General features: G+C 41.7%; 1 protein-coding gene across 1 annotated transcript in view; it reads left to right on the top strand.

Annotated features, from left to right (window-relative positions):
- The window catches only part of LOC116278522 (trafficking protein particle complex subunit 9-like), a 115,960-nt gene extending 104,384 nt beyond the window's left edge, over positions 1–11,576 (top strand). Inside the window, exon 12 of the mRNA XM_072972266.1 lies at positions 11,053–11,576. Coding sequence (XP_072828367.1) covers positions 11,053–11,301 — 249 coding nt within the window. The 3' untranslated portion in view covers positions 11,302–11,576. The remainder of the gene's footprint in view (positions 1–11,052) is intronic.
- Positions 11,577–15,178: the final 3,602 nt, after the last annotated feature.

Below are 15,178 nucleotides of genomic sequence, written 5' to 3'. Positions count from 1 at the left end.
GATGTATGCACATAGTGACCGTAAACACAGCAGTTTGTGAAGTTCAGAATCAGAGGAGTGGGAGACTCAGGAAAGTCTTTTTAAGGTAGAAAGGAGAATGTGAAATTACGCACGCTGTGTAAAACAAACATCTAGGTCCCAGCCAGCAAGGCACCTGCGTTCAGGATGGTGTGTGGAGAGTGCAGAGTACTCACAAAGAAAGAAGTGGTGGGATTGGAGGGAGGACAGTTAGGTTTTTACTGGGGAAGGAAAAAGTGGGCTGAACATTTCCTGATTGAACAAGAGGATTGTGACATGATGTGCGTGTATTTTGGAGAGAAGGGTTTTGTGGGGACAGGCCTAGCGAGAACGATCTGTGGCTGGGGAGTCAGCACAACAAAGAAACACAGAGAACCGGGCAGACCCCAGGGCCCCTGCTGGCAGAGAGGTTGCCCGCCAATTCAAGCCCTGGGGGCTGCTTCTGTCCCTTAGCAGGGGCCTCAGAGCCCCCTTCACAGCCCAGTCCTGTTGATACAAGAAGAAATACGTTTGACATGAGAAGGGCTGTGTCCCAGACTTTGGTTGAGCCCCTGGGATGTGCCCCGCCAGATGTGGGTCCTTGGCTTCATGCAGGAAAGAATTCAAGAGCATGCCACTGTTGAGTAAATAGATTTATTAAGAAAGATTCATTGAAAGGCAAGAGAAACGTCACGAGGTGTGGGGGTTTGATGCTCAGATTAAAAGTAGGTACACACTCCACAGACAGATTGTGGGCCTTCTCCGAAGAGGGAGAGAGAGTGGTGACCGCGAAGCAGCGCTGGTTTGCTGGTTTTCATGGGTTTGATGGCTCCATATGCTATAAAGTAGAAGGACCAGCCTAAGGGCAAGGGGATGGAATTCCCAGGGAGTTGGCCATTTCCCACACTTTGACCTTTTGTGGCTAGCCTTGGGACTGCCATGGTGCCTGGGGGCGTGTTATTCACCATGCTACTATTACAATGGGTGTATAATGAAGCTCAAGATCTGCTAGAACTTAAATCTCTTCATCCTGAGCCTCAGGGCCTATTGGGAGTTGGATCCTTCACCACTTTGATGTTAATTGCTGTGGCCTTCCTTGAATGGCTGTGCTCTGCCTGCTTCTATCCTGTCTCACTCTGAGGACACAGAGAGAACAAAGGCCTGGCCCTACCTGTGCTTCTGCATGTAACAGAGGGAGGGGTGGGGTGGGCTGAGGATGACTCTGGGTGGTGTGAAGGATGCTTCAGATTTTCCCATGTGGGACAGGGGGACCTGCCAGCAACCACCGCAGATTTATCTCACAGGCATTATCGCTTGTATCACTCATTTTTTCTATTTTTTTTTTAAGTATTTAATCTAAATTTAATATCAGGTTTTTTTTAGGAAAAAAATTTCTCTTGTTCTTTTCTTTGGGGCTCTTTTGGGGGTGCAGGTAATTAGGTGTATTTATCTGTTAGTGGAGGCCCTGGGGCTTGAACCCAGGACCCCGTGTACGCTATGCACAGGCTGTATATCTGAGCTCTACCACCCGCCCCATCATCTTTTTCTTTTTGCTTTAGCTGCCAAGAATCTTCCAGCTGAATATCTAGTCGGCCTTTAACATTTACCCTGACTTCATGGCATCCGTTTTTATGACTTTACCTCCCCCTGGTTTCAGTTAAGTACTGAATCTCCATTTTCTCTTCACTCTCACTTGTGTCTTTTTGTTGTTATGGTTGTTAAGCTGTGTTTAAAAAATTGTTTAATTTCTCTTTTAGCAGGACGCTGAAAGTAAATAAATAAGTAAGTAAACTTATCACACTTAAATGCTTTTATATATTCTAAGCTGTTTAGTAGTTACTTAAAAACCGGACTGATATTAAAGTTATAACATTTTTAAATTATTTTTAAATTTTTTCTAAAGGTATAGCTGATTTACAATATGATATAAGTTTCAGGTGTACAATAGATGCTCCATTTATAGTTATTGTAAAACATTGACTGTATTGCCTATGTTGTAAGATACATCCCTCTAGCGTGTTTACGTTACATGTAGCAGTTTGTATAAGAAAGTTGGGTAACACAGAGTCTGGGGCGTGGCTCTGTCTGACCCAGGTTCATGGTCACCCTGACTGCCTGAGCCCAGGCCCTCACTCCTGTCTGCAGGGGAGTGAGTGGAGGCAGTTATCATCAGCGCTGTCACCACCCTCTGAGTGGCAGTGACAGCAGTGACTGTGGACATACAAAGTTTTGTTCCAGGAGCTTTACATGCATTTCTTCATTTATTATTAAAGCCCTCCTGTAAGGAATCGTTTTATGTTTTTAATGAATAATACACTATATTTTTAATTTGATAGACTTCAAACCTCCGGAAAATTTACAGGAGTAGTACAGTGAACACTTAGATACACTTCACCTTAAAGGGCAGTATTTGTCCTTTTGTGTCTGGCTTATTTCAGCATACTTTTTTAAGGTACATCCATGTTGTAGCCTGAAACAGTAACTTATTCTTTTGGTTTAATAATATTCTTTTCTTTCTTTCTTTTTTTTTGTTTTTGGTCTATTTAAAAATAGTTTCATTGAAGTCTAGTCAGTTTATAATGTTGCATCAGTTTCTTGTTTACAGCACAACACTTCATTTATATAGGAATATACATGTTTTCATTTTCATATTCTTTTTCAACATAAGTTACTATAAGATATTAAACATATTTCCCTGTACTATACAGTATAAACTTGCTGTTTATTCTATACATAGACAGTATCTGCAAATCTTGAACCCGCAATTTATCCCTTCCCACACCGTCTCCCCTCTGGTAACCATAGTTTGCTTTCTATGTCTCTGTGCCTGTTTCTGTTCTGTAGATAAGTTTCTCTTTTTTTGTTTTGTTTTGTTTTGTTTTAGATTCCACCATCTCATATGGTATTTTTCTTTCTCTTTCTGGCTTACTTCTCTTAGAATGACATTCTCCAGGTCCATTCATGTTGCTGCAAATGGCATTATTTTATTATTTTTTATGCATGTGTAGTAGTCTATGGTATAAATATAGTGCAACCTCTTTATCCAGTCATCTGTCAGTGGACATTTAGGTTGTTACCATGTCTTGGCTATTGTAAATAGTGTTCCTGTGAACATTTGGAGGAAGGTGTCTTTTTGAATTAGGGTTCCTTCTGGATATATGCCCAGGAGTGGGATTGCTGGGTCATAGGGGAAGTCAATTTTTTTGTCTTTTGGTGAATCTCCATACTGTTTTCCACAATGGCTCCACCAAACTGCATTCCCCGCACAGTGTAGGAGGGTTCCATTTTCTCCACAGCCTCTCCAGCATTTATTGCTTGTGAACTTCTGAATGATGGCTATTCTGACTGGTATGAGGTGATACTTGATTATAGTTTTGATTTGCATTTCTCTGATAATGATATTGAGCATTTTTTCATGTGCCTATTGGCCACTTCTATGTTTTCATTGGAGAAATGTTTCTTTAGCACTTCTGCTCATTTTTGGATTGAATTGTTTATTTTTCTTTCTTATCAAGTGTAAAAGCTGTTTATGTATTCTGGGAGTTAAGCCCTTGTCAGTCTCATTTATTGCAAATATATTCTCCCATTTCATAGGTTGCCGTTTTGTTTTGCTTACTGTTTCCTTTGCTGTGCAAAAGCTTGTAAGTTTAATTAGACCCCACTTGTATATTTTTGCTTGTATTTCTATTGCTTGAGTAGACTGCTCTAGGAGAACATTGCTGAGATGTATGTCAGATGTTTTTCCTAAGTTTTCTTCTAAGAGGTTAGTAGTGTCTTGTCTACATGTTTAAATCTTTAAGCCATTTTGAATTTATTTTTGTGTATGCTGTGAGGGAGTAGTCTAACTTCGTTGATTTACATGCTGCTGTCCAGTTTTCCCTACACCATTTTCTGAAGAGTCTGTCTTTACTCTATTGTATGTTCTCACCTCCTTTGTCGAAGATTCAATGACCAAAAGGTTTTGGGACTATACTTGATAATTTTGTTTACCCATTCATTGATGGATGGACATTGTTTGTAACTTTTGGCTACTCTGAATGATACTGCTATGAATATTGATATGCAAATTTTTGTGAGAATATGTTTTCATTCTGTTGGTTGTACAGTTGGCCCGCCATATCTGTAGTTTCCACTTCATGGATCCAGATGGCTGATTGTAAAGTGACTCAAACATCCTTGGATTATGGAATCCAGGGTAGTGGGTTCTTGAAACCAATCCTCGGAGGATACTGAGGGATGACCCTATATGTAGGAGTAGCATTGCTGAGCCATATGATAACACTAAACTTTTGAGGAAACACCAGGCTTTTCCAAAGAAGCTTCCCCATTGCCTCTTTCCAATGGCTGCATATTGAGGGTTCCCATTCCTCTGCCTCCTGACCGACACTTGTTATTGTCCATGTTTTGATTATAACCATCCTAGTGGGTGTAAAATGAGATCTCATTTTGATTTTGATTTGGCTAGTGATGCTGAGCATCTTTTCATATACTTATTGGCCATTTGTGTGTCTGTTTAAATCCTTGGCAAATTTAAAAATTGGGTCAATTTTCTTTGTATTGGTCAGTTGTAAGCATTTGTTTTATATCCTGGATACTAGTCTCTTATTAGATACATGCTTTGCAAAATTTTTCTACTAGTCTGCAGATTGTTGTTTCACTTTACTTTTTTTAAACATTAAAACAATTTCTTTATAGAGGAGGTCATTAGATCTATTCATTTATTTAATATTATTTTTTTTCTTGCCAAGCACGCACTCTATCACTTTAGCTACTCCTTCCCCTTTCATTTCACTTTCTTGATGATGTCCTTTGTAACAAATGGTTTTAATTTTGATGAAGTCAAGTTTATCTGCTTTTTTTTTTAATCACTTGTGCTCTTGGTATTGTATCTAGGAAACCATAACCTATCCTAGGACCTGAAAGATTTATATGATGTCTTCTTTTAGAAAGTTTATAGGTTTAGTTTTTACGTTTCTGTCTGTGATCCATTTTCAATTAATTTTTATTTGTTATATACAATATGGGAGTCCAGATTCTAGATTCATTCTTTTGCCTGCAGATACTCAGGTGTCCCTGCACTATTTGTTGAATAGACGATTCTTTCAATGGAGTGTTGAGGACAACCTTGTGGAAAACTGACTGTAATGTAAGTTTCCCACTGGAATTTTTACTGTGTCTCATAGATTTATGTAACCAAACTTATGACAGTACCATAATGACATAAGTAGTATAGATTTGTAGTAAACTTTAAAGTGAGTCCTCCAACTTTGCTCTTCTTCTTCAAGATTGTTTTGGCTGACCAGGGTCACTTGCACTTCCATATGAATTTTGGGATCAGTTTTTTCTATTTTTGCAAAGAAGTCAGCTGGAATTTTGATAGGGATTCCATTGAATTTGTAGATCACTTTGGGGAGTCTAAACATTTTTAACAATATTGTCTACCATTCCATGAACATGGGATGTCTTCCATATATGTAGATCTTCTAAAATTTTTTCGGTGATACTTCAATATATTCAATGTGCAAATCTTGTAAATTTTTGTTAAATGTATCTCTCATTTTATTTTTAATGCTGTTGTAAATGGAAAGGCTGAGCCTCTTAAGCGTGGGACTATATATCAATTTGTTTATTTCTAGGATTCCTACAAAGAAATTACACTAGGTTTATATTTGCTACATAAATCTATCCACAACTCTTCCCGCCCCCATGTTATAAGAAACCAAGACCCAGGTTAAAGTACCTCAACACCTATGTGGAAGTGAGAAATGAGACCCTTGGGTGGGGCTTTGTGCAGATGATACTGAGAGCTTATTTAAGATGGCTTCATCTTAATTTCTTTTAAACAATCCTTTCAGTGTACATAGTCAGATACATTAATAACAAGCCCTTCTGATGTGCAGAGGAGCTAAGACTATCATTTTCAAATAATTTCTAGTGAGAATGTTGTACTTGAAACCTAATTTGTATCTATCTTTGAAGATTTATGTTTCAGGAACTTTGACTAAAGAACACCTCTCTTTATTCAATAACTACAACTTAATGCTCTAACAACATGTAAGAGTTTGAGCAAACTGCCCCCGCCCAGTAGTGCTGGTTGTCTGCAGCTGTAACTGGAGTCAGCGCTTACCTCTACCAATACGCTTATGCTGATCTGCTCAAAGGGTTTCGTCCAGCAGTTTGTCAGTAGTCTGTTGGACAAAGCCATAAAACATTGATTTAAGGTTGCTGGAATGCAACATATTCTCATTAATACTAAGTAAGCACATATTGAGAGCTTACTGTATGTTGGGAGTTGTCCCTCAGACTCACATGAATTTTATTTCTCTGAAAACCTCACATATTTCCTTGTTATTCCCACTTTACAGATAAGGAGACTGAGGATTAAGTCTACTCTCTTTTGGGGGGAGCTCATTATCAATGACTGGAAGTTGTAAGGAAAAAGATATTGATTCATCCTGAGAAAACATTTTTCTGAGTCAGCATTGAAGAAGGTGACCACTGAGGAGGGTGATCATTGTTCGAGTGAGAAGAGCCCCGGATTGTACGGAGTCAGCATCCCTTTCCTGGACACGGCACGTGTAGTGCTGCCTGGTGGGTGAGACGGCGCGGCCGCGCAGGGAACAAGGATGCCGGACCGTTGGGCTGTGCTTAGGCCCGGTGGGGCTTTTTCTTAAGGGCAGTGGACCGTCACTGACAGATTTTAAGTAGGGGAGTGGGGTGCTCTCCTAGATCACTTTTGTGTTTGTAGAATGCTTGCAAACATTCAGTAGGCTCGGCAGGAGGTGATGTGATGAATCAGAGTAGGGTGGCTGTGAGGTGTAACAGTGTTCAATTTTCAAGTGGTTTTCAGTCCCAGTTTTGTGGTTCAGTAGCCGTGTCACTTTGGATGACGCACTCAAGGAAGTGAAACAATTTATCTAATCAATTGAAGCAGGGATGTACTCAATTCCCAGGACTGTTGTGGAGATCCAGTGAGATAACATGCGCATAGTGTGCAGCGTGGTCCCCAGCCCAGAGTCAGTACTAAGTGAGTGCCTGTGAATACCTGTTAGGACAGGTGTGGGTGGTGGGGCTTGGTGACTGAGGAAATCTGGGCCCTGAAGGAGGGGTCCAGTCACATCTGTGAGTGATGGGCCTGAGCTGGGAGAGGCAGAGAGACCTTCCCCCCCGACCAGGATCCCAGGCCAGGACAGCTATGGGAAGAGAACCGTGAAGTCAGCTCTGTTCAGGTAGAGTTGGAGGTGCCCTTGAGACATCTAAGTGCAGTGTCCCAAGCTCACAGAGGAGGTCTGGGCCCTGGCTGTGCATTTTCCTATAATCTAAATCCCTGAGGACGCCGAGGTATTGATCACTGAGCTTGAAGACATACTTTACAGGACAAGAGAATAGTAGTATCATCTCTGTCATCAAAGCTCATGTCTCTTTATTCATCACTCACTTTGCTAATTGGGTACTTATAGAGCTCACTTCACCGCCCTCCCCTAGGCTCAGGCTCCACAGTAAAGAGCTGGTGAGATTCCCTCTTTTCCAGAAGAAGACACTTTTAGCTGGTAGCCTTCTATACTTCGCCAGACTTAGAATTTTAATTTGTTGTTTTAATTCTATTTTCTGTTGGCCATCTCCTGACAGGAGAGATGTTTTTCCTCATGGTCATGTTTCAATTGTCTGTTACTGAGAATTGCTGATCTGATCCATAGTGTATGTATTCTATTAACTTTGTAGAGTACTTATCATTTTTCTGTCTTTGCCCTTTAATTTTGTTTGCCATTCAAGGTTCTATCCTATTTGGGGCCTTATTTTTTTTAATTAAAAAATGTCTGTTAGTATTTAAGAAAACAAAAGCAAAGAAAAATTGCACATGATACCTAAGTTTAGAAAATATCTATTGTGTTTTCTGTCTCGGCAATGGAGGGTTCTAGAAACTCGTGAAAATCTTCATTACACAAGTTCCTTATAATGCTGATTAAGAAATAAAACCTTCCTTCCTCATCTTTCAAGCTGTACAGCTAATTTTCTAGAAAGTGAGGGGAAATCCTCAGAAGCCAAGTCCAACCAAAAAGCAGGGATTCTGGGAGATAAGCGAGACTTAGAAGCCCTTGGGTGCCAGTTGGCTCCTGAACTGAGTGTTAGTTGCCCTGACAGGAGGGCAGGAGGTGAGCCCCAGGCCTCTCACACTGGGAGTTGGATGGCTCATCCTATGTAAGGCCAAGCACATCCTGAGAAGCCTGTTTAATAAAGGGTGAATTAGAAAGAAAGAAAAAAATTATTCCTCAAGGCAAGAAATTAAGGAAAGTCAATTTTTTTGGAAAGGGGGAAAATAACAAATCCAAAGTAAGGATTTAGTTTAAAGCTGTTCTGGCATGAGAGTGACCACAAACTCCCGGGAGAAAATCACAGCTCCTCCCGGAATGAGAAGTTGTGTTTTGAATGAATCAGTGGACAGCCATTCCGAAAAAGGCCTCCTGAGTCTTCTGGATCAAGATACTAGACCAAAACCGCTCTCTTCCAAGGTCTCATTTAAATAACCAGAAACGTTTTAAAGGAAAGAAGCCATAATCATAGTTCTATTTATTGACTTTAGTATATGCTAGGAATTCAGAGGTGATTATGAAGTTGTCTCCTCTTTTATGGACCTTACTTACTGTTTGACATAGTTGGGGAGCTGGGTGGAGGGAGGTTTTAGTCTGTTGCAATTAGCCAGGAAAGGAAATTAAGAAAGCAGTGAAGGGTGGGTGACATTTTTAGCTGAGGACAGTCCTGTTCAGTTGGCTTTTAATTGCAGGCTCGATGAGTTTTCACTGGAGGGAACTGATCTTACAGAGGATGGAGTTAACTCAGGCCTCTTCAGAATGGACAAGTGAACCTGAAGAAAGGCAGTCAAATCTGTGCAGACTTTAAAGTTCACGTGAATGTGCTGTATCCCTGAGCCAAAGATAGGACAAGTAGGCAGCACTTCTTGAGGACAGAGGAGTGGTTTTTAAGGTTCTTCAAGAATGAATCCCAGGGAACTGAGATGGCCAATTGTCAAACTATGACTTTGCTATTTGGGCGGTGTGCCCACCAAAGGTATTGTTCGTTTATAGGTTTTCATTTCCTTAAATGCATGTCAGGTGATGAGGACGTGGGCACAAGCATTTGACACCTTGTCGAGGTGACTTTCGGTACCTGCCTAGAAGCATGGGCACAGCTGTGGCTGCGTCATACATCTTGCCGCTCACCCTGTTCCCTGGCTCCGTGATCACGGCAGAGTGGTTCTTTAATGACGTGTCCGTCTCCTTTGTGACATTGCAACCCACCAAAGACCGGAGCGTATTAGCTTGGCTTTGTTCTTTTCCATTATTCTCTTCGAATGGACTGATAGTGGACCCAGATAAGTTGGCAGATGTTTTACAAGTAGGGCTGTCACTACAAACCTTGTAATCCCCGCTGTGTGATCTACAGAAGAAAGTTACATTCTTTCCAAATTGTTTTGATGCACTTATGAGGGAAAATGGTGTACGTTTGAATATGTATTTCCTCTCTGAATCATCATGGCTAGAGATGAATGTGGGTAGACATGGAATGTGTTTTCTGTATGTGAACTGTATGATCCCCTAAATTCTCCCCAGGTTTTCAAAGTCATCACTGGAGTGCTACCTCCAGAGTGTCCCAAAGCATCCACCACTGCCTGTTCTTCAGACACTGTGAGTTTCCAACTTGGAGAAGGCTGCTGGCTGTTGAGCCATTCTCTGGCACATCTCTGGCTGGCTAATGTGGGCTTAGCACCCAAGACATGGCAGACAGTAACTAACCACGATCACGTCCATTTCTGGGATACTCATGAAGGATTTTAGACATATGCTAGTGGCATACGTTATTTCAATTAGTTACCCCAACAATAATAATTAGATTTTATCACCTGTATTAATAAGTAAACTGTCAAAGTGAGTGATGTGCAGACTTTGGCCTGGAACACGGGTCTTTCTGACCCCTGTCTCTGTTCCCTCCCCGGCCTATCCTTGCAAGTGACCAGGAGACTCTTCCTCTGTCTTGAGTTTGCTGCTGATGTTACCACTCTCTTTGTTTCTAGGAGAGGAAAGCAAGTCTAAACTTACTTTCCAGTTGGAAATGGAATGGAGTGTTAACGTTGGAAGCCGGGAGAGTCTGTCCTGTGATGAAGTGATCTCCGAGCCACTTCCACTGGGACGTCACATCACTGTCTGTTCCCCTTGCTCAGCCTGTGCACAGGTGACAGCGCAGATGTGCCGAGCAGTCGTCCCAGACAGGGCAGTGGGTTGGAAATGAGTTTGGGGATTTTGTTTCATTTCATAGGTTTCTGAGGGCCTTGACTTGGCACTTCGTGTGGGACCATTCCCTGTCCCACAGACTCATGCTCTGGGCCCGTGCAGACCTGACGTGTCCTCAGCCTGAGGCTCAGGGCCCGAGGTGAAGTGGAGCATTTTAGTCCAGGGTCTCTGGAGGCTCTGACACTTTTGGGTCGTGGGATATTTTCCAGAATGATAATAATTCCTCCCCGAGTTTCAGATTTCCTTGCCTGTGAGCCGGGGTAGTAATAATTTCTGAGATGATTGTAATGATTCAGTAAGGGGCTCAGCGTGTGCTGGCAGGTAGCTGGTGCTTGGAGCAGAAGTCACAGTCACTCTGTCAGCCTCTCACTGTGTGCTCTGTGCTTTGAGAAGTTGTGTGTTTGGTGAAAGTCCCGCCCAAATCCTAGGGTCTAGATGAAACGTTTTTCCTTTACTTTCCCTTTCTTTTGCTCCTTCCCTTCTCTGCGTCTCATGTGTAGGGAGCAGATTCCTCTGTTTCAGGGAATACAGGCCTTTCTAAGTAGAGGACTGGCTGAACGTGGAGAGGTGGGGCCCGAAGGGGGTCTGGAGCGTCTGCACAGCGCTGCTTCCATGCGTTTCTGCATCCAGTCCCGTCAGTGCACGAAGTATACTTCCTCTTCCTTCCTGTGTCATCAGGTCTCTGTTTTATGGGAAAATCTTTCTTACGTGTCTTTTTTCACTTACATGTTTCGTTCAGATGCTTGTTGCTTTTCTCCCTGTGCTTCAGCGTTCCGGGGAGAGAATTCAGCGGTGTAGCATCCTCTCCGAGCTCTATGAGTTAATCGGCTTCCACTGCAAGTCCGCCTTCTTCAAGCGGGTGGCCCCCGTGCAGCTCGTGGCCCCCGGCCTCCCGGAGCCTGGCGGGAAGGCCTGCTACCGACTCCTTCTGCAGACGCTTCCTGCCTACAGTCTGTTGCTGGGTCCGCAGGACTTCAACAAAGATTTTGGGACTAAAACATTGCTTCAGTCCGATTAACCATGCCTTGATTGGGCCCTGCTTTCCTGTCTCATCAGGGTGAATTCTGATTCATGTGGAACAGGACAGAGCAGAGTATTTGTCACGGGCTTGGGAGTAAATATTTCAGGGTCTGCAAACCTCCTGATCTCTGGTGCAGCTGCTCAGCTCTGCTGTTCAGACGCCAGAGCAGCCGGAGACTCCACACACCCACCGAGCTTTATTAACAGTGGTGGCTGGGGCTGGATTGGGTGTTTGAACTGCAGTTTGTCCCCACAGCCTCCTCACTATTGACGCCTGCACCTGAGCGTACATTTGCGACAATGGGTGAACCTACACTGACACTTCATCATCACCCATAGCCCCTAGTTGACACTAGGATTTACACTTGGTGGTGTGCACTCTGTGGGTTTGGACAGATGTACAATTACGTGGAACCACCGTCACAGCATCATACAGAGTAGTCTGTCTTAGTTACCCTAAAAATGCCCCATGCAGCACCTCATTCATTACTCCTTCCCCTCTAGCCTCTGACATCCACTGATCTTTTAGTCTCTGTGGTTTTGCCTTTCCCAGAACACCATACAGTTGGAATCAGGCAGTTGCAGAACCTTCCCTGATTGGCTTCTTTCACTTAATAATATGCATTAAAGTTTCCTCCATGTCTTTCAATGCCTTGATAACTCATTTCATTTTAACACCAAATAATAGTCCATTTTCTGCCTGGACCACAGTTTATTTATCCATTCACTTACTGAAGAACTGCTTAGTTGCTTCTGAGTTCTGGTAATTATGAATAAAGCTGCTATTAACATCTGTATGCAGATTTGTGTGTGGACGTAAGTTTCCATTTTGTCGAGTAAACACCAAGGAGCACAGTTGTCGGATCATATGGTAGGAGTACGTTAAGTTTCGTAAAAAATTTCCAGACCGTCTTCCAAAGTATCTGGGCCATTTTACATTCCTACCAACAATGCATGAGAATTCCTGTCGCTCCACATTCTCACCAGCATTCGATGCTGTCAGTGTTCTGCGTTTTGGCAGTTCTGACAGGTGTGCGGTGGTACCTCGCTGTTTCAGTCTGCATCCCCTTGATGACAGATGCTGTGGAGCATGTTTCCATAGAGTTCTTTGGCATCTAGTTTCCTTCTATGATGAGGTGTGTGTTGAGGCACTTTGCTCATTTTTTAAGCAGATTATTCATTCTTCTTGTTGAGTTTAAAGAGATTTTGGTATATTCTGGATATCAGCCCTTTATCAGTGTACCCCTGCCCTTCACCTGCAGCACCGGAGTTGTCCTTTTGGTCTCAGTGGAGTGTCAGCTCTTCAAAGAGATACCCTGTCTTCCTTCAGCTTAAATACTGTCCTTGAATTTTTAACTTTCATTAAAGTTAAAAATTTCATTGACCCTTTTGTTCTTATTAAATAGCATTTCCCATAATTTGTAAGTACGTTAGAAAAAAAAGGCAAAGATTGAACACCACCTACCCCACCAGGCTGTGTGCCCTGTGAGAGCAGAGACCCTGTCCCTACTCACCATGTCCCATGACAGGATATGTCACATGTCCATGTAAATGTGTGTAACATGGGGCCAAACCTGATGAGCAGCTATGACGACATGTGTTGGCTACCATTTATTGAATAGAGTTTATTTCTTGATCTTAATTATTAAATCACATGAATGAAACATGTTTCTTTTGAAAAATAAAACAACGAAGCACACCTCCATGTGATTGGTATTTTCTACTTAGCCTTCTAACCCAGGAGGGGACGTTCACCAACATTTTGTGGAGGAGGTTGGGGAGGTAAAGTAGGAGAGTGAGATGAAATAAATAAAAATGATAACTATCAGCTGGCTTTATTTTCACTAAGACATGTTACTTTAAACCCTATCTCAGCTGTTGTTCTGTTGTTTTAAACACTTCTCATAGAATTAAATGGAAGCCCACTAAACCGTGAAAGGGAAATTGTGTTCTCAGGTCCTGAAAAGTGTTTATGTCTATTTCTTGAGATGGACATTTTCCCTGCTGGTTACAGAATGTTGAGGCGGGAACACATCCATGCACTGTGTGTGTCTGCCGGCTTCACGGGCTGCTCACAGTCATTTTCATTTTCTTGTTTTGCAGTGTATGAAGGTTTTCCATCAGACCGTTTGCTCAGCCCTTTCCTGAATGAGGGATGGAATTTTCCACAGGAAATCTTATGAAAGAGAATGACAAGGCACATGGGTTTCCCAAAAAGCAATAATTGATATAATAAACTCTCACATGGGTGAACTTTTTGAATACAAGCAAGTTGAAAATTTTATCACTAGGTCATATGCCACAAATCTGTCTTAAGAATAAAAAGATTCAGATTTTATAGAAGAAGCAGTTTGAATCAAGTGGAAATTATAATTTGTACACTAGTTGGTGTTAGAACTTATACTCACACTTATCATAATTGCCTGTGGCAGGAACTGGATCATTATTTATTTAAAAAAAAATCCTGAAAGTTCTACTTGCCCCATTCTTGATGCGGCAGTGCTGAGGTTAGTTAAGTTGGGCCATTTAGAATTCTTGGCTAGGTTTTCAGGACATTGATTTCAGCCTCTTTATCTTTTTTAGAATCTCTTCTTTTGCGTCGGTCTTTGGTCTTTTGACAATGTGGAAATACTGCACGGATCTGTCTTTCCCTTTTTCCCTGTCTTTATGGGAAAAGGTTTCTGTAAGACAGACTACTAGGACCTTAAGGATTTTGTGTGGGGTAAGTTTGGTCAGCTCAAAGGATTTCAATTAATACGTATTAATACTTGTGATTCAGCTAATGATAGTAAATTTATAAAATAACTTAAATATACATCAATAAATATAGTACAGTAAGCCCATCACCCAGATTAAGGAATTCACATACATTTCCATATTTCCTTTATTCAGACCTTTTTTCTTTTCCTTGTCCTTTGTTGAAGTATTTTACAGCAAATCTAAGAAAACATGTCATTTTACCCTATGTACTCAAGTAGGCATGTCTGCAAAACGAGGGCCTTTTCTTTGATCACGTTTTTCCATTTGACCCATGTGCTCGTTAAGTACCAGCTTTGTCAGGCATCTCACTAGGCATTAGGGATCCTTGGGGTAATGAGACAGTCCTGGCTCCCAAGGAAGTTAAGGGCTGATGGAAGAAACCAACACAGGAGCTTGGGTGCCTCACCTAAGGTCCCTGCGGGATGACACCAATTGGAAAAAATTTGTGCACAATACAATGAGATTCACAGAAGGGCCTGGTCAGACTTGTAGGGCAGGCCATGAGAGAGGCGGTCAGCAGGTCTACAAGAGGAGGAATCATTTGATCAGAATCTGAAATCCTTTCTGCCAACCTTCCTACCAAGCCCCTAGGGCCCATCACACACAACCCTGTGCTGTAAGTGTTTTTGATTCCTGTTACCACATCTCCTTCAGGAAGGATTTTAAGGTGGAAAATATTGAAAATCAGTAATTGTTGACAAAAGGGACATAGAACAAGAAACATGGAAACAACACAAATGTCCATAAACCCATGACTGGATAAAGACAAGGTGATACATATCTACAATGGAATACTACTCAGCCATAAAAGATGCCATTTGCAGCAACATGGATGTACCTGAAGACTGTCATTCTAAGTGAAGTGTGGTGGAAAGAGAAAGTAAAATGCCATATGATTTCATTTATGAGGAATCTAAAATTAATAGCAATAATAATAAGACCACAAATGAACTAATTATTATTTTGATTTCTTGAATATGTGTAAGCAAATATGACTGTCCTTTGTGATTGGATTACCATATTCTGTTTATTATTCTTTCGTAGTTGGCTTTATTCCTCTGGTAACTATGTAAGTTTAAAAATCTAAAGCTCTAATCTGTTCTTAGAAACAATAA

The sequence above is a fragment of the Vicugna pacos genome, chromosome 11 (assembly GCF_048564905.1).
Source record: "Vicugna pacos chromosome 11, VicPac4, whole genome shotgun sequence".
NCBI classification, from domain to species: Eukaryota; Metazoa; Chordata; class Mammalia; order Artiodactyla; family Camelidae; genus Vicugna; species Vicugna pacos.
Note: the sequence above shows the minus strand (reverse complement) of the source record. Positions and strands in the feature narration are given on the sequence as shown.